Source organism: Mus caroli, unplaced genomic scaffold, assembly GCF_978045245.1.
Source record: "Mus caroli unplaced genomic scaffold, Mus_caroli_1 scaffold_11, whole genome shotgun sequence".
Taxonomy (NCBI): Eukaryota; Metazoa; Chordata; class Mammalia; order Rodentia; family Muridae; genus Mus; species Mus caroli.
In genome coordinates, this window is record NW_028227266.1 from 58,715,740 (window position 1) to 58,739,020 (window position 23,281).

General features: G+C 43.5%; 1 protein-coding gene across 2 annotated transcripts in view; it reads right to left on the reverse strand.

Moving 5' to 3' along the window:
- Positions 1 to 23,281, reverse strand: part of Thsd4 (thrombospondin type 1 domain containing 4) — a 552,037-nt gene that overhangs the window by 157,028 nt on the left and 371,728 nt on the right. The window contains exon 1 of one of the 2 annotated variants that reach the window (XM_021172602.3): positions 11,273 to 11,459. The exons of the other annotated variant lie outside the window; for it this stretch is intronic. Within the exon in view, the coding sequence (XP_021028261.1) occupies positions 11,273 to 11,344 (72 nt within the window). The 5' untranslated portion in view covers positions 11,345 to 11,459. Of the gene's footprint in view, positions 1 to 11,272; positions 11,460 to 23,281 lie in introns of those variants that run through there. 2 annotated transcript variants of the gene reach the window in all.

Sequence of the window (23,281 nt, forward strand, 5' to 3'; positions counted from 1 at the left end):
TGCCATGGAACACTCTCAAAAATTGGTATATATTTGGCCAGGAAAACCTCCCCTCAATCCTTTTTATTTAAAATGCTGGGGTTGTATTGTGAACAACATGTCCTCCAGCCTACATGCATTATCTTCTCCTGTGGGGACTTAATGTTCTAGCCAAGAGGGACAGAATTGCCATTGTCTAAATATGCCCTGCTTTCCCCGACTCAATACTTTCTTTGTCCATATTGTTCCTGGGGCTTAGTGTCTATGGAACTCCTATGAATTCCTCAATCCTACCTCAGACACTGTCTTCTTCTCAGGGCTGGTCCTGACCCTTACATTCAGACGAACTCACATGTCTGCCCTCACTACCATACATGGTAGTGCCAACCTTTGGAGTGAACTGGGGTCCAGTCTTAGGAATCTCTAACACACAACATGAAACCTTCCATGTACAACCGTACACTAGACATAGTCCCATAGTCACTGAGTATAATTCAGGTGTGCTTGCACTGCAGGGATAGTGTGTATGTGTGTGTGTGTGTGTGTGTGTGTGTGAGTGAGTGTATGTGTATACACTGATTTCAATATATTCTAATAGAAACCACTGTTTTACATTAAATACTCATTTTGTCCTTTAAATATGCCTGTGTTGAAATTGCAGCATTCTTTCTATTATTTGCATTAACTTTCTAAGCTAAAGTAAATAAGTTTATATAATAGGCTGAATCAGCAAATAGGATTAAGTCAAAACATCTTTTAAAAGGAGAAATGGCTAATTGAGTATGAGTGTCAATAGTTAATGTAAAGAAACAGAAAAGAAGAAAAGTCACCCATAATAGGATTTGTTTTTGGACAAACAGTACTTTTATTTGTAAAACATACAACTTTTTAAGAAGCATGTGTGTACAATGGTGTGTGTGTGTGTGTGTGTGTGTGTGTGTGTGTGTGTATTATGTTCATGTACATGTATATGCAGGGATATACTGGTTAGGTTTGTTTTGTTTTGTTTTTTTGTTTTTTGTTTTTTGTTTTTTGTCAACTTGATACAAGCCAGGTCATCTGGGAAGAGAGACCGTCAATGGAGAACATGTCTCCATCAGACAGGCCTGTAGGCACATCTGTGGGGGCGTCTCCTTGTCTAATGGTTGATATGGGAGGACTCAGATCACTGTATTCAGTGCCATACCTAGCAGGTAGTCCTGGGTTGTATAAGAAAGTAGGCTAGGCAAGCCTCCATGATCCTCTATGGTTTCTACTTCAGTTCTTGCCTGTAGGTTTATGCCCTGAGTTCTCGCCTTGGTTCCCCTTGGTATTTCTGTAAGCCAGACAGACCCTCTCCTCCTCCAGGTGTTTCATCATAGCAACACAAAGTGCATATGCTCACGTGGAGTACAGAGGGGCAACCTTAGGTATCATTTTCAAGAATGTCACCCACCTTGAGGTAGGGTCTCATTGGCCTGGAGCTTACCAATAAGTCTGGTCAAGTTGGCTAGCAGTCTCCGGAGAGTCTCCTGTCAGGCTCCACCTTCCCAGTGCAGGGACTACAGCGTATGCCATCGTACCTGGCATTTTTATGTGGGCTTGGGGGACTGACCTTGGGTCTTCACAGTTACAAGGCAAGCACTTTATAGGCTGAGCCATCCAGTTAGCCTCAAAGCATAGGACTTTCTACTAATGTAACCAGTAGTTTGTTGGCAAGTGATACTCTCAAAAAGTGCATCCTAAATTTTATCTGAGCCTCTCATGATATCTCAACCACTACTGGCCACTTTCCTCTGGTGCAACTACACAAAAGGAAAAGTTAAAGGAAGATGCTGAAGACCACCCTTTGCATTTCACGGACCTTACCAGGCTCTATCAGCACTGTCGTATTGGTGCTGCATACACTACTGAGGTCAGTATTACTGTCATCATCTTATATGAGACAATGGACATCTAGAAAAATTGCCTATCCAATAGGGAGGGAAAGGGCCCAAATACATCTTACAGGGTTAGATGGCTGACTTAGCAAAGGTGTTTGTCTTCCTCTTCCCTTCCCCCAATTACCTGGTAACGGCAGAAAAGATACACATGCAACAACATCTATAAAACCAGAGAGGATGTAGTCAGCAGATAAAAGTTCTGAGGGATTTCTGGATGTGAGAGTTTATGATGGCGAGAAGCTTCAAAGTGGAAGGGCTACCCAGATGGAGCACTGTGGAGATGAAGACATCCTAAAGTCAGAAGTGGCTAGAACAATGAGAGGCGGGAAGCTGCTGAACACAAGAGGCCATGAGCACAAAGGACAAGGTAGCTTAATGAGTGACAGCAGCCATGGCCCACCCCTTCCAGGATGAGTGACAGCAGCCATGGCCCACCCCTCCCAGGATGAGTGACAGCAGCCATGGCCCACCCCTCCCAGGATGAGTGACAGCAGTCATGGCCCACCTCTCCCAGGCCTGTAAAGCTGCTGGTGGGAGATCTCAATAACCATCCATCAAATATCAAAAGATATACAAACACAAGTAAAGATATGGAGGTCACCAGCCATTTTATCTATAACTCTAGTTTAATAGATATACCAAGGCATCCCTATTTATTATTCACAAAAGGGATCAACCTAGGCATCCATACGTGGAAGAATGGATAAAGAAAATACGGCATACATATATACACACAGTGAAGTGTTATTCAGCTCACAGGGGTGAAGCTGTTGTTCACAGCACTTTGGATGGGCCTGGAGAACACTGTGTTGATGGAAACAAGCTAGGGACAAAGAGACAAGGACTGCTTGCCCTCACTTACCTGTGGAAGCTTGAAAATGGCTCTCATGAAAGTAGACAGATAAGGTCTACTATCAAGGGTGGAAGGAGGGGTGGAGGATGGCTGGTTGGCGGAGACAGGAATGCAATTGGATAGGGGGAACAGTTTAAAGGGTCTGCAACACAGGTGGATAGCTATGGTTGAGATTAATTGTGTAGTTCCAAATAGCTAATAAAGGGGTTTTGAAAACTCCTAATACAAATAAAGGAATGATATTTGAGGTGATACATATACCGAGTATCTTGATCTGATCATTTTAAATTGTATGTATTGTGATATTCCATAAATATGTGCGTTTATTGAATCAATGAACAATTTAACAGACTAGCAGAGAGGCAACTCAACTGATAAAATGCTTGTTGCATACGCTGGAAAGCTTGCGTTCGGTCCCCATGTAAAACGCCGAGCTTAGTGGTGTACTTTCGTTGGGACCTGCAGCTTGACAATTTAGAGACCCTCATTGCTAGGGAGGCAAAGCCAGGGCACCCCTAAACTGGGAAGCCTCAGACCCCAGTGAAAGATTCTGTCTCCGACAACAAGGTGGATGGCTCCTGAGGAAGGATAGCCAATGCTGGCCTCTGCTCTCCATACGCAGGCACAGGTGCACTCACATTCACAAGCATCTAAATACCTCGCTGCAAACGAGTGCAGAGCTCCTACCCACTCACCCCCATCTAAAACTGTAACCGTGCACTCTTAAGGTTCCAGTACTCAATTATAAAGGTATGCATCAAAATGAACATGCGCCTCAAGTAACTCTCACAATGTTTACAGGAGGCCTGTCCGTAAAATAAGGCAGAAAACAGCAACTCTCGAACCCCAGCATCCCAGACGCCACATTTTCTGACCACAGTATAATCAAGTTAGAGGTTAAATTGGGATTAGGAAAAAGGAGCCAGCTCTCCATACTTATTCTTTCAATTACATAACACACTGGTCACATCAATTTTTAAAACACATGAGATTGAAAAATCAGCACTGGATATCAGATCTTACAAGATGTAACCTAAATAGCAACTTCCCATGCCGATAGATTAGCAGAAGAAGACCAAATTATCCCAGTAGACAGAAAATATCAAGTAAAATCCATGACCTAAAGCCAAGAGTGGTATAGTATGCCTTTAGTCCCAGCACTTGGGAGGCAAGGGCAGGCAGCTATCTATGAGTTCAAGGTCAGCCTGGTTTATGTAGAGCATGCTTGTGGTCCTGCCAAGGCTACATATTGGGACCTAGTATGAATAGCAATGGCTATTCATAAGAGAAGTTCATTATCTTGACAGAGTAAGAATCAAAGATACATTTTTAAACTAGTAAAGTGTACAAGCAAAAATTTATGGTAAGCTGTTTTCAGTAGCAACCTAAGAACTGAAATAGGCAAAATGATCATTACTACAAATAAAATTATGGACTTAGAAAGAACAAAAGTTACATTTTCTTGAAAATCTTCAAAGACAGAAGCAAATGTGAAGGTAATACCATGTTCACAGAATGTCATAAAAGCAATGTCAGTGTTCCTGAGTAGAGCTACAGACTCAAAAATAGGTTTGACAAAACCTCGAAAGGGTTGTCAAGGAAAATTGAAAATTACAACTTTAAAGTTCATTAGAAAGTGCAAGTTTTTATATAAAGCCATAACAAGAAGGAGAGACAGGCTCTATGGATTGAGCTTTGCTATAAGCGTTAGTAATTAAGACCCTTAATTACAGATGTAAAGGTGGAGAGATGGTCAACTGAGGACAGATACAGAAGGAACTATGTGTGGGAACTCAATATCAGACAGAGTCTGGTGAAAGGAGGAGACTATTGCATAAACAGTCCTATCATTGAGGGACAAAATGAAAACAGGTCCTACTCACAATACAGAGGAAAATCAGCTCTGGGGATCTCCATGTTAAGTGAATTAACCTATTAAATAGTATATGTTTTCTCTTCTTTGTAGATTTTAGGAGGTGTGTGTGTGTATATATATATATATATATGTATGTGTGTATATGTTTGTGTATGTGTGTATATATGTATGTGTATGTATGTGTGTGTATGTATATATGTGTGTGTGTATGTGTGTATGTATGTGTATGTATTTATGTATGTATGTATGTGTGTGTGTATGTGTGTTTGTTTCTGGGTGACAGAAGAGACCATCAAGAAAGAGGAGAGGAGAAGGAGGGTGCAGAAGCATGGATGGAGAATAAGCTCAACATACACAAGCTTGAAAATAAATAAAATTACAATGCTTTTAATCATGAGTTGCAAGACTTTGATAATTTTAGAAAGAAATGTAAGAGATTAGCTTTATATCCTTGGGAATAATTTCCTAAGAAGTAGAAAGACTCACTATAATGACATAAAACATGCATTTAAATTTATTAAAACTAAGGGCCTCTCTTGAGCCAAAAACACTATAAAATTTAATATGAGCTACTGGAAAAAATATTACAGGAGCTAACGAGCAAGACATTCATATTCAAACTATGTAGTGAGTCTCTGACTTGGTGTTGAAATAGCAAAAATCAAATTTAAAACCAGGAGATACAGACATTTCACAGAAGATATATGGACAAGTTACACAGTGATTGATGATGGCCAGAGAAATGTCAATTATACACTGATACTATTTCGTGCCTAATATAGCAGTAAAATTAATCCATTCCCCAATACCAAATATTGGAAAGACGATGCACCCTTGAGAACTTGCCTGCACGTCTAGTGGGCATGAGGGTGGACATAACAGCCGAGCAAGTCAACTCGGCATATCTTATGCCTCCCAGACGCATGCTCAGTGACCTAGCAAGGCAATGCGTATGCATACCCTGCAGGGATCCTTACTGATGCTTATGGGGACACATGTTCCAGAACATTCATAGCAGAATGTTTATAGCAGGAAAACAAACAAGAAAACCCAAGTATTTGGGGCTGGAGGGTTGGCTCAGTAGTTAAAAGCCCTTGCTTCTCTTACACCGGACCTGGATTTGATTCCCAGAACCTACATGGTGGCTCATAATTGTCTGTAATTCCAGTTCCAGGGGATCTGATGCCCTCTCCTGTCCTCTGAGGGCACCAGGCACACATACAGTGCACATACATACATGTGGACTAAGTACTTGTACACGGGGAAAGAAAACTTTTTTTTTTAAAAAAAAGACAAGTATTTATCTTAAGAATGATGCTATATTTACATATATTAAGTTCTACATACTCATGCTGTGTTGTGCTAAAATGAAGGAACCACAGCTCAGTGTACCATTCATGTTAAACGAGAAATCAAGCTGAAAACAATGTAAAGACCATGCTAATACAATTTAAAACAAAACAATATTAAATAATATGACCTTTATAGATATATACATATGTAGTTACCACTACTACTATTACCACTACTATTACTAAAAATTACATTATTTTAAGATGGTGTCTCATTATGTAATACTGGCTGTCCTGGAACTTGCTATGTAGATCAGACTGGCCTTGAATTTAAAGAGATCTGCGTGCTTCTGCCTCCCAAGTGCTAGGATTACAGGTATATGCCACCCACCCACTACTAGCTGTCATTATTGTTTTTAAAGGCAATGATGGGATAACATAAAATTCTGGGCAATGTTTTCTCTAAGGGAGAGAAAGCAGGGTGGCTGGAGCCCCTGGAAGTGGCACACAAGGCTAGGGATGCCTGGTGTTCTTAGCGGGGCAATGTCCACAGCTGTCTGTTAATTACCTGCTTGACAGTCTGCTTCCACAGGGCATGTTTTCTCCTATACGTATTAAGTATTACACCTTCTATGGAAACAAGAGTCATGTTTTAAACACTTAAATACTCAAAACAGCTTGGTGGTTTTATGATTCACTTTTAAAATCCTTTAGGCCAAGTGATAATTTCTCTGGTGTTTAAACTGTTTCAAAGCACATGAGAAGATGAGGGACTGATTTAGAAAACTTTGGGCTAGCATCATTAGATTGCCAGGACCCAATGGCACTGACTTACAAAAGAGAGCAATGCAATACTCATAAGTCATATCAGGTAGCAAAGGCAACGACTACATGAAATCTAGCAAGTGCATCAGTAGGCAGGCAATTGTAAAGACACAGACATCCACTGATCACATAGAATCACTATGTAAATGCAGCAGAGGAAAAGGGCAAGTGAGCATTTTAATGAAGGTGAACAAAATTTGATAAAGCTCAACAACCTTTCCTTATAAAAATGTGGATAGGAACTTATAACTGGCTAATAGTATCTACCATACATATCCGGCAGGCCACACACTCAGTGGTGAACTACTTCTAGAAATACTTCATCACTGGAATGAGTTAAATCTGGAAGGAGGTGAGACTGTTGGTTTCCATTGCTCAGACTCAAATGCCTTTGGGTTCCAGGTTCACTGAGAGATCCTGCCCTATCCCTATTGGGTTCCTGGCAATTGATGCTTGCTGAGGGAGGGAGAGTCACTCTCCTTTGGGGCTATGGCTGCTCGTAGGTGGTCCTTGCTCCAGTGGCTGGCTACATGCCCATGTGGATACAGGAAGCATTAACTGGACTCAGGGTTATTAGTAACAAAACAAAAAATAAAAAGGCATCAAGTTGGAAGAAGACGGAATGTAGGGCACTGGGGGTGGGTGGGTGGATGGATTCAGTTAATATGTACTGTGTACTGTGTGAAGCTCTCAAAGAATAAAGAATGTTAATGAACTGAACAAGGATGTCACCAAAGATTAGGCCAAACGGGACATGGCCAAATCCTACATAAAAACTACAGGCAACTGTGGAAAGCTGGGAGTGGAAGAGAAGGTCTTCCCCAGGGAAGAACACATTGATTGGTAGGCCAGAGATAAGTCAATTGGCCTTGAGAAATACATGCAAGTAACGTTATGTGGGCATTATACCCTATACTTAGTAATATAGATGAATACACACATATAATATATATTATATATACACATATACATATATGTATTTGATAACAATTAGTGAAAAAAAAGAGGTCATGAATTTGCAGGAGAGCAGGGAGGGTTATATGGGAGAGTTTGGAGGGAGGAAAGGGAAGGGAGAAATATAATTAAATATAATCTCGAAATTAAAAATTAACAAAAGGAGAGAGAGAAAATGTATGGCATTGACTTTTGACCTACACACACACACACACACACACTTTAAAGCATGTAATTTGGGGGTGGAAGTGTAGATTACATAACTAACATATATGATGTTCTAGGTTTATTCTCCAGCACATAAAAAGGAAGGAGAGCTATCTATCATAAGTGGCTTTTAGTGTAGTCACAGAACGGTGCAATCACCCTGCTACCACCTAACTCCTAAACATTTTCATCACCAAAAGGAAAGTCTGCAAGCGTTAGCGGGCATTTCTTTTTAAGTTTGATAGGTTTTGCTGTATTGCCTTACAAAGTTAAAATAGCATCCTTTAACACTGTCCCACCACAGCATCCTTTGACACAGTCTCACCTCAGTACACAGAAGTTCAGGGCTTTCAGGTTACCCCTACTTCCTTCTCCTCCCTCCATATAACAGGACCTCACTGGTCTCCTTGGATAAGGACAGGAAATGCAGTCCCTCACTGCCTATCTCTATCTCCACATAGACTCTGACCGCATCCTGGCATGCTTTCCACACTCGCAAAGGTACCGAGAGAGCTGGGAATGGGGTGCGTGCGGTGAGTTTCTGCAATATTGGAAATCGGGGACTAGATGCAACAAAGCATGTTTTAAAAATTGCATCAGGGCTGGAGAGATGGCCCAGCAGTTGAAAGGCTGTTCTGCTTTTCAGAAGATCTGAGTTTAGGTCCTCGTACTATGTCAGGTGACTCACAACCATTTGTAACTCCTCCTTCAGGAGCACCCTCTTCTGGCTCCTGTGGGCACCACACTTATGTGCAGATGTCTATCCCACCCCACAGAATTACAAATAAAAACAAACACTTTTTAAAAATGCACTGAAAATCCATCATGACTTCAAGTACTTTACAGTCCTTCAGAGGATGCACTGATGTCTGTAGGTATACATGGTTTCTATTCTGATATTGTCAAAGTTAAAGGCATTCTAGTGAGCCCAAGGTTCTAAGTTCAATGCCATGGCAACCAGGAAACAAAGACAACAACAGCTTTCCCCTCCCCCTCCTCCCCCCCACACACAGCAGTAATACACTGACCTAATACCAGCTTGCTCTGTCCTGGACCAACAAGTAGCTCCCCGACTCAAGCCCCCAATTATCTGCAAAGACTTCACACCCAAGACAACAACTGGTCCCAGCTCTGCTGCTTGGCTCCCAATCCCAGGCTGAGAACATAGCCAGCTCAGCAGCCTGGATGGACAACGCCTGCTCCCCTTTCCTCCTTTCCTCCTGTGTGTTTTAAAGAACATCCAAAGAGAAGATAATTAGAACCTGCAGGAAAACCCATTGGCGGGCAGGAGGAAAGAAAATTGTGGTGACTTAGGGACGCCACCAAATGTTTATGGGAATGCTTTTGTGAGTAACATGGCAATAAAAGAGAGGCCCCTATAAAATGCCACATTCTTCAAAGCTCTTTATAAACAACATTCTCTTTTAAGGAGTGGGGGGCTCAGTCATGCTCCTTCCTCATCATTTCGCTTCCAACAAGTGAAAGGAATCCTACTGATAGCATCTCCTCGTAGTGCAGGCATTTACAGAGCCAAGTGCACAGAAACGTCCACATGCTTACATGTATGCACACAGGCACACCCATGCACACATGCTGGAGAGAGAGAGAAAAAAAAAAGAAGAAGAAGAAGGCGGCATGGGGAGATCTTTATATGGTACGGCAGTGTAGTGCGGGGGGCGGGAGGGTGGCAGGGCAGACATCTTACTAACTCTATTTGGGTTTTCTGGCTGGTTAAGCATACATACTTGAACTCCAAAGCCAGTCTGGTCCCACTGTCCTGAGTGAGCACCCGGTGCTATCTCTATACCATCAAGGTAAGGGCTTGCCTGTGTGCTCTGCTTCCCATGTCCCTCCTGTGTGAGTGGCTCCAGGACATGCATTCCAGAGTGGCCCTCCCTGGGAGCCAGTTGTGGGCAGGTAACCGAAGCTGCCTTCTGCTTTGCTGTTAATAAGAGTAATTGGCACACCATGGAGGGCCTGCTACAGTGCTGTGATTTGCCCAGTATGGAGGTCTCCCCTGACCAGATGTGTCGGCAGCGGTGATAGAAATATTTTCCACATGAGCCTGCCTCTCGCCTGCTTAAGTGCTCCGGGCTGAATGAGGTGGGCCCATTTGTCATTTACTCCACACAGTAAAAAAATCAACAGGGAAGCCGCAAACTTCGACTTCAAGCAGAGACCAGTGGTCTGCTTTCGGCGGTCAGCATTTCTAATCTACTAGGCATCTCCGCTTCTCTCTCAAGAGCTCTGTTCCCCCAGAGACTACGCACAGCACAGCGCAGAGGGCTTGGGTAACTAACAGGCAGGCAGCCTGGGACAAATGACCACCCCAGCCTTGCAGCATGGGCGTGGGTTGGGGAGCACGCTCGGGAGCACGGAAGCACGCTTAGGGAAAGAAGCAATTACATTAGCTTTCAGGGTTCTCCTGGCCCCTGACAAGGCAAACAAAAGGCAAAGCCGGGAAGTGGCCTCGTGGCCCTTTTAAAAGATATAGAGACGTAAAAGTCACTAGGCTTTTCAAGGAGGAGGATGGGTTCAGGGGAAAGGCTGCATTTGGATTACTCTTGTCTCTGAGAATTTCCATCGGAGTTAGTAGTGAAGGAGTAGAGGAGGATTCAAAGTTGGTGCCCGCTCATTTGCAGGGCAGGGTGGGTGACATTAAGTGTTCCCTCCTCCCTACTCAGTGATGAACACTTCCAGACTCTGCTCGCATCAAGACCGTCTCTTGGAGGTATCAGTGGTATCCAGAAACATACCCAGCAAACGCAGGAGCCAGATCGATAAGAAGTTGTCCTCACAGACACTAAGACATGCCCTTCTGTTTTTCCCCTGTCAGATCTGGGCATACCACTCTTTCCCCTCCACACCCACGGCAGAAAGCAAACTGCAGGTTTACCCATGCACATCAAAGAGAAGGAGGAGAAATTACAGGATGAGGGCAGGGGGAGAAAGGTAATCTCTCACCCATGCAGATTCTCTCTGAACACAAGAGGAGAAATGCCTCAAAGGCAGTGTCCGTCGTCCTGCATCAGCACCAGACCCTACTGGAATCTCACACACATTCCCCCAGACCCCTGAAAACAGCAGAAGAAGAATGCATGCCTTAGACATCTGTCACCCAGGCCATGGCAGGTCCCCGGGGAGGCAACTGCATGGACAGGCTCAGCATGAGATTTTTAGAAAGCATAGTCTCCTTCAAGAGGAATAGAAGTTTCCCTGCAAGAAAAACCTAAAACAAAGTCATAGAAAGCATTATTCTTTACACACCACAAAAACCTATTCCCCAATCCCTCTTCGTAGACAGAAGGGGAAATTTAATGCTGACAAAAATATAACTTCTGACAAGATATTTTATTTGGCTTACCTCTCCCCCAGGTCTTGCTAACATTGCTGTCTCAGTGTGGAACAATGTTAATAACAGGTAGCTGACAAACATTATTACCCAGAGTCAAAGCTACCCTGGAGGAGACTCCGTCTGCCAAGTGCTAACGCTAGCAGATGCACTTGTGTCTCAGGGATTCCAGCCTGGAGTTCCGTAGGCACCGCGCTGGTTCCCTGGCTCTTTTCCCCCACTGTACTACCCCGTGCTCTGAGCTCAGCCTCTGCTCTGAAGAAAACTGGTAAGCTGATCTCTTCATGTAATAACTTCTCCTGGCTGGGGGAGGGGACAGGAGCCAGCTGGGAGCTGGGGGGCTGCCTTTAACAGAAAGCAGAAAAGGGGAGGGACAGAAATGATCAATGTGGAGTGTGCATCTGGCCTCATTCATGAAAAGGGGTCTAAGGTAAGCACTCAGAATGAACGCAGGGGGATGGCTCTGCCTCCTCCACTGAGGCAGGCAGGAGGCAGTGGGCTGCAGCAGGAGGAGCTGCAGGCAGGCAGACTGGAGAAGCCAGGAGACCCAGGGCATGCACAAGTGGCCAGCCCTGGGATATAGTTTATTTTTCCCACTGGCCCCAAGTCAAGAGGTGGGTGGATGGCTTCTGCATTCCCCTTTCCATCCATTTGATAATTGTAGAAATCTAGACACCACCATCAAAAGGCAGCATGGGAAGTAGTCACCATCATGCCACTTGCTTGTCATATGACCAGGAATGGATGTGAATGGGGAGCCACTGTGTCCCCCTTTTGCTGCATTCCTGGGTTGTGGTACTTAAACCACTATATTAAGGAATTATTGTAGCGGGTGTAAAAATAAGTTGTAAAGTGGGGACAAGAGAACTCTGGGTGGTAGTGTCGTCAAGAAGACGTAAGGCGACTCTTAGCAGACTCAGCGTGACCATCAGAGTGGAATTGGGGGACACATGGAGGAGAGAGGTTTGCACAGACCCGCAGAAGCCTGCAGAACTCCAAACATCAGCTTTGTTCTGTAATAGTATGAATCAAAGTCCAAAGTGGGTTGCAATGCACCAAGTATTGGATTCTGCCTCTGAAGGTACACAAAAGCATTCTGAGGGTACTGGTGGCCAGGGAGAACAGGGTGGCATCTGACCCAGTAGAAATAGCTCCAGTCCTGGAATCAGACATGTGTTGGTTCAAAACCCACTTCTATAATTAACACCCTTGAGCCCTGATGGTCCCTCCTGTGAAATGGAGAAATGTCACCCACTGGTCAGAAAGATACTTCAGAGGTCACATAGGCACACGACTTGGCACAGTTTGTGCCACAGAAGTTCTAGAAGTGCCAGGCTTTGTCTTTGGTCTGATGTAAGTTCAGAACTCAATCCCAGAAAGAAAATTAACAAACACTTGAAAGCCCTGGGTTACAGGCATTATTCTGCACAAAAGAGGAACCGGTGAGCCTAACTACAGTTTGCAGCCTCTGATTACCACTGGCACTGGCCATGTGGCGACGTATTACCAGTAAGACTTCTGAGAGGGCCTGCGTGGAAAGCACTTAGAATTCCTTTCCAGAGAATCAAGAGAAAGGAGGATGCAGTGATCCCCATATCCACAAACTGTACTTCCATGGCCACTCTGAGCCCGAGAGTCAGGTCTTACAAACCATTCTGTTTTCCATCCATTACAAGAACACTTGGGGTTCCCATGGTCCTACCCTAGCATCCTCAACAACTATTCTTCAGGCTATAGGCTTGCCCACAGTGACCAAGGAATGTGGCAAGGAGAAAGAAAGAAATGAATAGGGTTTACTTTATTTTATCTTTTGCCTCTGCATCCTCTTCCTTCCTATTCATTGTCATGTGTCCGCACTAGGTCCTTTCTGCTCCCCTTTTCTAAGAGGCAGTGTTACTGACTCAGTAGCCTGCCAGAAGTACAGGCATTATTTTAGAAAGCCCAACTCCTTAAATGACCAGGGATGTTTCCTAGCCAGGGGTTGGAAAATTCCCTTCAGAGGCTCTGGTAGTAAATATTTTCAGTTTTGCAGCCCATATGGTTGTGTCTGGGGCAGCTACTTAACTAATCATAATGAACGTAAGAAGTCTCAGGCGATATGCACATGATAGATGTGGCCGTGTCACAGTAAAACTTTACTTGTACAAATAGTCTCTTGTTGGCCTGGAACTTTGCCCAGCAGGCCAGGCTGGTTGGTCCTCAAGCTTCCACATATCTGCCCACCTCTGCCTCCCATCCCGCTGCTGCTGAGACTATAAGCTTATATCACCATGCTTGGCTGTAGATGTGCGTTCTGGGAATCCCAAGTCAGGTCCTCAGGCTTTCAAGGCAAGTGGTTTTCCCAGCTGAGGTTGTTTCTCCAATTCTGCAAGATGATTTCTGGCAACTTCCCCCCACCCCTATCATAGAAGGCCTGGAAATGTCACCAGTGACCCCACTATCTCAAAGTACAAGAGGTCATGTTCTAGCCATTCTGTGACTTCTCAGCAGTGCTAACCATGATGCCCTTTTAAGGGAATGCATGGTGAGAGATACCCAACTCAAGATTTGACCACCCTTCATTATGCAATTGAGCAGCATTGTAAACACTCCCAATACTGCACAGCCCCAGTAACTATTTGTTTCCAGCACTTTCTCACCATCCTCCACAGGAATTATGTGTGCTCCTGCACAACTCCCTATTCCCATCGTCCTTGGTAACCCCCAATCTACTTTCCATCTCTATGGCTCTGCCTATCCCCAGAAATGGAATGACACTCGTTGCCCCTTCTGTCTGACTTAGCTCACATAGTGCACTGCTTTCAGAACTTCCTTATGCTGTGGTATACATCAATTCATTTTTTTAAAAGGCAGGATAATAATCAGCTGTATAGATTCACTACATTGTATGCCCTCTTGACAATGGTAACACTCCAGAGAACACGGGCTTATGAGCATGTGCAGGAATCCCTGCTTTTCAGTTTGTCTAGACCTAAATCTGAGAGCAGAGTTGCTGGATCCGATGGTGACTCATGGTCCTGATGCTGCCTCTTCAATGGATCCTGCCAGCACATGCTAACACAGATGCCATCACACAATGTTTAGCTGGTCGAGGACCAAGCACACTGTTTTCCAAGGTGGCTATACCATTGGACTTCTATACCATTGACTTTTCTATGTGCAATGTGCAAAGGTTCAGGTAGTCTTCACCCCTGGCCAGTGCTTGTCATTTCCCACCTTCTGATACCAGCCATCACCTGCATGTCCTCTTTGAGTCCCTTTCTTCCATGGCTCCCTTGAGAGCCCTGCTTGTTTATTTTTTCATCATCCAACAATCTCCGAGCACCTGTAATCACAGCAACATTCAGGCTGTGACTCATCTAGTGCTGACAAACAGCCTTCCTGTGCTAACTTGTCTCGTGCCATACAACGGGAATGGGTAGATGGTAGGGCTGGTGTTCTGGTCCTGACATCCACCTCACACTCCAGAGCTCATTTCTGAATGATAGAATGGCAACAGCCACCATTTTTCTGAAAATCCTCTAGTCTCCACGACACCTCCTGGGCTGAACTGTAGACACCTGTGTTCTAGCCATTTCCCTTCTATGTCTGCTCTCCGTGGGCCAGCTCACGATTCCACAAGGGAGGTCCTCAAGCATCCTTTGCGCATCCACGGCTGCCCCTGACTAATTACAGCCAGGACTTTTCCCCTGACCTTCAGACCCACAGTTGTCTAGTCTTGTCATGCTGATCTGAATTTTTAAAACCTCTTTAGGCCTGAAAAAATTTCTGACATAATTCAATCTGGACAGAATAGTCATGCAGGGAGACAATATCAGTTCTCTCCAATGTTAGGACCTTAAATAGCTAGAATGCAGTTATGAAAACTAAGATGTTAACACTGTGCTAATACTAAGTTAGCTGTGGACGTGCTTCTGATTTTTTCTGTTAAAAAAAATCTCCATTTCCAGTTTTAGAACCCAACCAGAATCAGAATCACAGGTTTGAGGAAACAATATCATGGAAGTGACATGCCCACCTGACTACACCCACCAGGGGCATAACTACCGACAGGATACATTGCTGACAGCGTTTACCTTGGGACTTGGCTAATGGTAACAGCCAGGTATCTCACGGGTAAAAGTTACTATTATTTTCCTTTTCCAAATCCTACTCATTACAAATGAGTCTCTAAGTCTAGTGGAATTAAGTTCCATTTCCTAGAAAGGAAGTCTCAAAGTATATTTGGATATGTGTTAAAAAGCATCACTGTAATTAATAAATATGTAGAGGAGATGTTTTGAGGCAGGCAAGTATTCCATTTCTTAGAGTTTTACCGATTTTAACATCTATCTGTAGATCCTGTCTGCAGCAAATTGCTATTGTGGCATTCTGGGATGATTTCTCTGTTTCCCTCATACTTCCTACATAGACAATTCACCAGTATGGAAGGTTGCCTGTCTTCTCCCATTTGCTCATTAATTATATCATTTACACTCCCCTGCTTCTTTAATGGCTCTCCCTTAGGGCTGGTACCCAAACTCCTTAAGTGATAACTCTGATCCAGTCTCTTCTGGTCTTCCAGCTCCTTCCAGTCTTCTGTCCATAGCCACTCCACTCTCCAGCCATCATTACGCACAAGAAACCACCACCGCCACCACCACCACCACCACCACCACGTGTCCCTGGGTTCCAAGCTTTCTGCCATGTCAGAGTCTTCTAGGACGCCATTTTCCAACCCTCACTTTCTGAGCTCCCTCTGCTCAGTGCCTCTGACAACTCAGGTCAGAGAGTTTGGATGCACTGAGTTTTCACAGCCATTTAAATGCCCACTGGGAGGGACAAATGGGACAACTGGTGACATCCACAAAATGAGACGCTTGCAGCAATGCTTTTTGGTTATTTGTGGTTTTTGAGACAGGGTTTTGTTCTGCAAAACCAGTCTGTTCTTGAGTTTTCAATCTTTCTGCCTTAGCCTTCAGGTTCCTGAGAGTTCGACATCACAGTCTGCTCTGCAGCAATGAAAGCAACAACAACAACAATAACAAATCCGCCATGTTGTTTCCTATGTAACGATAAGAAACATTAAGATTGACTATAAAGGGATGAAGAAAAGTTGTGCCACAGAGCGCCCACCGACTCTTATGGACATGCTTCTAAGTGCTCATACGTGCACTAACCACCTGCGGTTACACACAGGCAGAGCTGTCAGTGACTAACGGGAGGGAGGGGGACTGAAGAGCTTCAGAGAAGAGAGAGGAACAGCTGTAGTGCTGTGTGTCTATGCTTTCTTATGTGATAGATACTTAGTTACCTGTGGAGCCTTGAGCACTTGAAGTGCAGAGTCCAACTTACAGTGTGTTGTAAATGTTAACATTGGCATGATATTAAGTAACTTCATTTCATTGTTTTTTTCAGTGTGGCCATTAGTGGAATTTTAAACCACCTCAAATTTCTATTGGCAAGCATTTCCATATTCCCTTTGCACTGAATGTTCAGGCACAAACACATGGCTAGTCACAGTTAAATAAAAATGGTGTGATGGTAATGGCAATAGTAAACAGTCAATGGGTTACAACATGCAGGTCCCACTCACTGACACAAGCCTAAGCGGCACCTTTCCCAGGAGTTACACTGCATCAGATGCCTGCCCAGTTGAGGCTGGGGACCCTGGCTCCTGGCTCCTGTGACACCTTCTGCTCACTCTCAGTGTGGCATTTACCATCCTTTGTGCTAACTGTTAACGGAACACAGAGTGGGCCCTCTGTGACAGCTGATGTGTCGTGCCCATGCTCAGACTCCGCAGGGGCTGCCCTGCTCAGGGTGGGCTGAGGAAGGGAATGGGGGCATAGGAAGGTCTCACAGGATGCCCCTGTTTCAGTAGGATGAGTGCACAGGGCTAAGAGTTCATCTTTGAAAGCAGGGAAGGTAAAGGGGACAGGGGAGCATCCAGAACACTGTCAGGGAACACCTACGTGACAAGAAGTGTGTGTGTGTGTGTGTGTGTGTGTGTGAGTGAGAGAGAGAGAGAGCACAGAGATCTACAACCATATCGTTTATATTTTATGCACTTCTGTCTTACTAAGAATAAATTCACAGTGTATTTTCCCCTCTAAAGACCTTATTTTATTTCTTGCAAAGAATGTCACTTGAAGGAAGATGGAAGGTGCAGCCTTCTTCACCGAGGCACACACTGCATATATACTGTATAGAATACACCAGTGGCAAGGGTGGGGCCGTCAGTCAGGGAAGCCGGCCCCATGCACTTGAGTGCAGGAGAAGCAGGTGTTAGTAATTAACTCCTGCTTTGTGTGAACTGAAGAGCCATTAACTGGCCACAGAGTTGTGATGTAGAAAGCACAGTTCTGTTACATTTCTAGCAATTTCTCTCCATTAAAGGCAAGGGAAATAATGAGCACCTATAACAAAGGGAGCCACCCTGCCTTTGTCTCTCGGGTTTTGCCCCGAAGCCTGGCTGTATGAGCACCTTCAGTCAGCAGGGCAGCTCTGTGGGCTTACAGAAGGCAGGGTGGCTGTGTGGCTCAGTTCAGCTGGGTTCAGGAATGAGACAGAGCAGAGAGTAGAGACCTCAACAGGACAATGTCCATGTGCTGTGGTTCATCCTAACTCTAGAGACCACGTAGAATTACCTTAGAGAAGGCAGCGAGGCCATTCATAAGCTGGCCACATTTGTTATCTCGAGAATTTGCTTGAAAGTACACTCTCAAAATGTATTCTATGAGGCTGGGGAGACAATTCAATGGTTAAGAGCACTGTCTGCTCTTCCAGATGCCTTGAGTTCAATCCCCAGCAACCACATGGTGGCTCATAGCCATTTATAATGGGATCTGATGCTCTCTTCTGGCACACAGGTGTATATGCAGATAGAGCACTCATATACATAAGATAAATAAGATCTAAAAAAAAAAAAACTCAAAAAAACGAAAAACTAAAAAATGTGTTTTCTGGATTAGAGTCTTCAGGGAACTTTGCAGAGATACAAATACCTGCTTCCTACCTTTTATTTACTGAACCAGGAATTCAAAGAACAGGTCCCATCAGCTGGTTATAGCACAAGCAGATGCTCATCCAGGCATCCTCAGCAGGTATTCTCTGCTCATATGTATTATTATACATCACTACTAAGTGATAGTTTTGTCTAGTCAACCTTATTTCAAATTTCAGCACATGGAATTATTTTATAAAACCTTTTCCTTTTAAGATGAGCCCGCCAGATATTATAGCATATTGCCAGTATACAATAAATAAAATTCACCCAGTGAAGGAAGAGACAAGCCCCAACTAGACATGTCTGAGCATTGGTCAGTGATCATCAAGCCAGTTCAAACCAGGAAAGGAAGGACGGAAAAGGTTGGGGACATCGCTAACCATTGTGGCCAATGAACGTACTTATCTAATTTCCACCATATGTCAAAATCATTTTCTGGTGGATTAAAGAGCTCAGACAAACAAGTCTGAAAACCGCTTAAGGAGATGGGTGAGTATTTCTATATCCTTGAGATGGAAAAGACATATGCACGGCTCTAATAAGGTCAGAAATTAGTTTTAAAAATTACGTATTTTATGCACCTTTTAAAAAAATCTCACCCATCAAACACACCATAAACAGAATTAAAAGCCTAATACAGGGTTAGATGCATACTTCACTTGTTCATTTTCTTAAGATGTCAGATCTTTTTATGGGACCTGAGAATACAATGATCAGCAAACTAGACACACACAGTTCCAGTCTTTGTGGAGCTGATTGTCTCAGGAGACAATGCTAATGAAATCCAAGAAATATGCCTAATAGCACAACGCTTCGGGGGTTGCAAAGGAAGGCTATGTGGTGGTCGAAGGGGCTTGTCCTCCCTCATTAGGGGGATTGCCTTGCCTTGGGAGCAATAATGGCTTTTATGACAACCAGAGAAGGAGCAGGTGTGGCTGAATAGAAAGTGAGCAAGAAAGAGGCCAGCATCAGCTTGGGCCGGAGACAAAGAGGCACACCATGAAAGAGTTTTGTCCTCCATCCAGCAAGCATCTGATGAAAGGGCAGGGGCAGCAGTTCCTAGGACCAAATTTGCATTTTGCAAAGACTACTCTGTTGTACAGAGAGGGATCAGAAGACATGAAGAAAGGAAGCCAGGAGAGGACTCAGAAGATTACAGCCACGATCTGGATTAAAAGGAAGAAGAGCTAAAACCAGGATGGTTGAAAGGGGTGAATGATTTCCATGCAAAATTAAGAATATATATCACAGGAAAGGGGCCATGCCAGTAATATATCTCTTAAAAGTGTATGATCACTTAGAGGCAATTTCAACAGTGAAACGTCAGATTTGACACTCAGACGCAGGAGAGTGCTTGAATAAAGCATGGTATGCCCCAAAAGTAAAATCCTACCCAATTATTTAGAGTAAGCACATCATTTAATTATTGATACTGGCACATTCTTCTGCTATGCTTTAAGGCAAAATGAGCTCACACAGTGAAGAAATCTCTCAATCAGTAGAGTCAGGATAGAGGGATAGTGATGTTCAAAAGAAGGAAAATGGGTCCTCTAGCTTCTACTGCACACAAGAAGAATTTAAAGTGTCCATCCATGTGTTCATTGTATATAAGAGCCTCTGTTATATAGTAATACAGTGTATGTCGTGCCCATATATAATATTGTATAGTGTACAGTAGCATACTATATTAGATTACATACTTAAAAGATACTCTCAGCAAATTTCCAGTGCAAACCATAAAACCGGAATATGAGACACTAAGTATGTCAACAGTTTGACTTAGTCACTCCATGATGTATACATATATCAGAGCATACATATATGTGATTTTTACCTGTCAATTAAAAATAAGAGAAAAATCCCAGACTGAGTAAAGCTGCCATCATGTCTCCATCCTCATCCCTGGGGTCTGGGAACATGCTATGTGTGCTGGCCAGCATTTTGTCAACTTGACACAGCTGGAGCCATCAGAGACTAGGGAACCTCAATTGAGAAAATGTCCCCATGAGGTTGGTCTGTAGGCAAGCCTGTGGGACATTTTCTCGGTTTATGCTTGGTATGGAAGGGCCTAGCCCATTTGGGGTCACTGCTATCCCTGGGCAGGTGGTCCTGGGTGTACAAGGAAGCAAACTGGGAAGCCAGAAAGCAGTGTTCCCTCCTAGTCTCTGCTTCAGTTCCCGCCTCCACGTTCTTTCTCTGACTTTTCTCAACTGAAAGCTATAAACTGAAACAAACCCTTTTTCCCTAAGTTGCTTTTGGTCCATGTTTTTCTATTCTTAAAAACATGGTTTTAGATTGATTTATTCTATGTGACAGTTTTGCCTACATGTATGTATGTGTACCATGAGCATGCCTGGTGCCCATGGAGACCAGAAGAGGTCATTGGGTCCCTGGGACTAGTGTTATAGGGGGTTCTGAGCTGCTACATGGATGCTGGGAATATACCCAGGTCCTCTGCAAGATCAACAGGTATTCTTAACCACCGAGTCAACTCCCAAGCCCCTTTGGCCAGTGTTTTATCTCAGCAATAGAAACATAACTAAGACATGGCCATGGGAAACTAAAGGAGCTGAGAGAAGTACCATGGTTAATCTGGTGAATTTATACTAGGTAGGTTAGCTTGGATTATCTAGGTGGACTCAGTTAATGACAAGGATCCCACAAGCATGACAGAAGTGGGTAGAGATATCTGACTTGAGAGGAACTTAGCCAATCATTGTTGGCTTTGCAGTTGAAAAAGAGCCCTGAGCTGAGAAGCACGTGCAGTCTATAGAAGCTGCAGGAGACAAGAAGGTGGGACTCTCCCCTTGAGTCTCCTACGTATCCAGTCCTGTGAACACCTTTTTTTATTTTATTATTACCACTATTATCATATTATTATTATTATTATATATTATGTATGTATATGCATGTACTGCTCATATATGCCACAGTATACATGAGAAGCTTAGAGGAAAACCTTCAGGAGTCAGTTCTCTCCTGCCATCTTCACATGGGCTTGGGGGTTCAAACTCAGGTCACCAGCTTGCATGGCAAGTACTGTGGTATTTGGATATAAGAGGTGAAGCTACGCAATGAAGTACCCTTGAAAATATAAAACTAAGTGAAGGAGGCCAGTTCCAAGAGAGCATTTGTCGGCTGATACCATTTATGTGAAAAGTTTGGAATACGCAAATTTATAAAGACAAAAATTAGATTAGCACTTTTCTAGGCTGAAGTGCTAAAGGGAAGATAGGAGAATGAACTGCTAATGAATACAGGATGATTTGGAGGGCTGTTACAGTATGTATGAATATGTACACATATATATTATATACTATGTGTGTGTGTGTACACTTTAGTTAGAAAACTGCATGATACATGAAGTAGATCTCAACTAAACTGATTTTTGTAGCAGCCAAAACACAATGTCCTTAAAATTCTCTTTTTGGTAAGCAACCAAAAATATTAACCCCATTCTTGTTTTTCAAATCTTAGTTATTTTCTACTTTTCTTTCATACCAGGCCAAAATAAACAAGTCAGTTCAATCAACAGACAAACTTATTTATTTGAAAAAATATGAAATAAAAGTAGGGAAGGCTATGAGCGGACAATCAGTAAATAGACACTGAATCATGCAAAAGAAGTGGAATACAGAAGATATTAGAGGTATTTGAGGAGACTGGAAACAATGAGCTGCCACGCTCACCTCATTCACCTGCACAGAAAATTATTTACACGGGGAAGCAGGTGGTGTGAGGCACTTGGTGCAATCATAGGCAGTACAGGTGCTTTCAGTGTGGGCTTCTCAAACGCTCTGTGTACACAGGTCCCTGAAATCTTTGCATCAAAGACTGAGGTGGGTGATAGCCCCAGTGAAGCTGGTAGTCTTTGCTTGGAGAGGCAGTGTCCACACTTTGAGTCCTAAAGCCTTTAGCAGGCAATACCAGAAGACTTACTAGTTCATACGTTTTGAAATGATAGCAATTCTCTATCTATGAATGACAGGAGTCCAAATTATCAAGGGACAGCTTTCAATATTGTTTGCAAGAGGGAAAAACCTTAGGAATGTAAATATTTAACCACAGATTCTGAGTCACCTTTCTGTTTAATTTTGACTGCGACTTACTTATATAAATAATATGTTGCTGGCCCACAGAATCAACTAAGCTGAGCTCATAGAAGCTTGGAGAGACTGAAGCGACAACCGCAAGGCCTGTATGGTTTGAGCTAGGCCCTTTGCATCTATGTTATGTTGTATAGCCTGGTGTTCTCATGGGACTCATGAGCGGTGGGAGCAGGGGCTGTCTTCTAACTCTTTCACCCGCTCTTAGGACCCTTTTCCTCCTCCTGGGTTGCCTTATCCTGCCTTGATATGAGGGGTTGTGCCTTATTGTAACTTGCCATGCTGTGTTTGCTTGACATCCTTGGGAGGCCTGTTCTTTTCTGATGGAAATGGAAGGGAGTGGATCTGGGGCAGAGGGGAAGTGTGGGGGTGGGGACTGGGAAGAGTGGAAGGAGGGGGAAACTGCGGTTGGAATGTAATGTATGAGAAAGGAATAATAAACAAACAAACAAACAGATAAAATGTTGTGATATTTATTGAGACTGGGGTTTACTGTATTGGCTGTCAAGTGAAGAAAAGTAGCAATGCACAATGTCAAGGGTGGAACCATTTCATCATGAACATACAGAAAAAGGTCTTAAGAAGGTGACTCTCCAGTGTGATATGGCTAGTTACCTCTGAGCCGTAATTTTGATTTTTTTTCCTACTGGTGAATCTACACCTTTTAATGTTCCCACCACAAACTCATGAAATTTTAATAATCTTAAGTAGTGAATTTTATTTGGATTCAGCTTAGATCCATGTAGCCCAGATCAGCAAAACATGCAATAGAGCCCTCTAGAGTTCATTCATTCAAACTGCAGACACCTGGTCCCAGAAACCCAGGGGCAATCTACAACACATGACTCAGTCCAAACATCTCACTTTACAGATGATACAAAGGTGGGTATCTCAGAAGTAGTAAGGGTTTTTATACCAGTGGTGTTA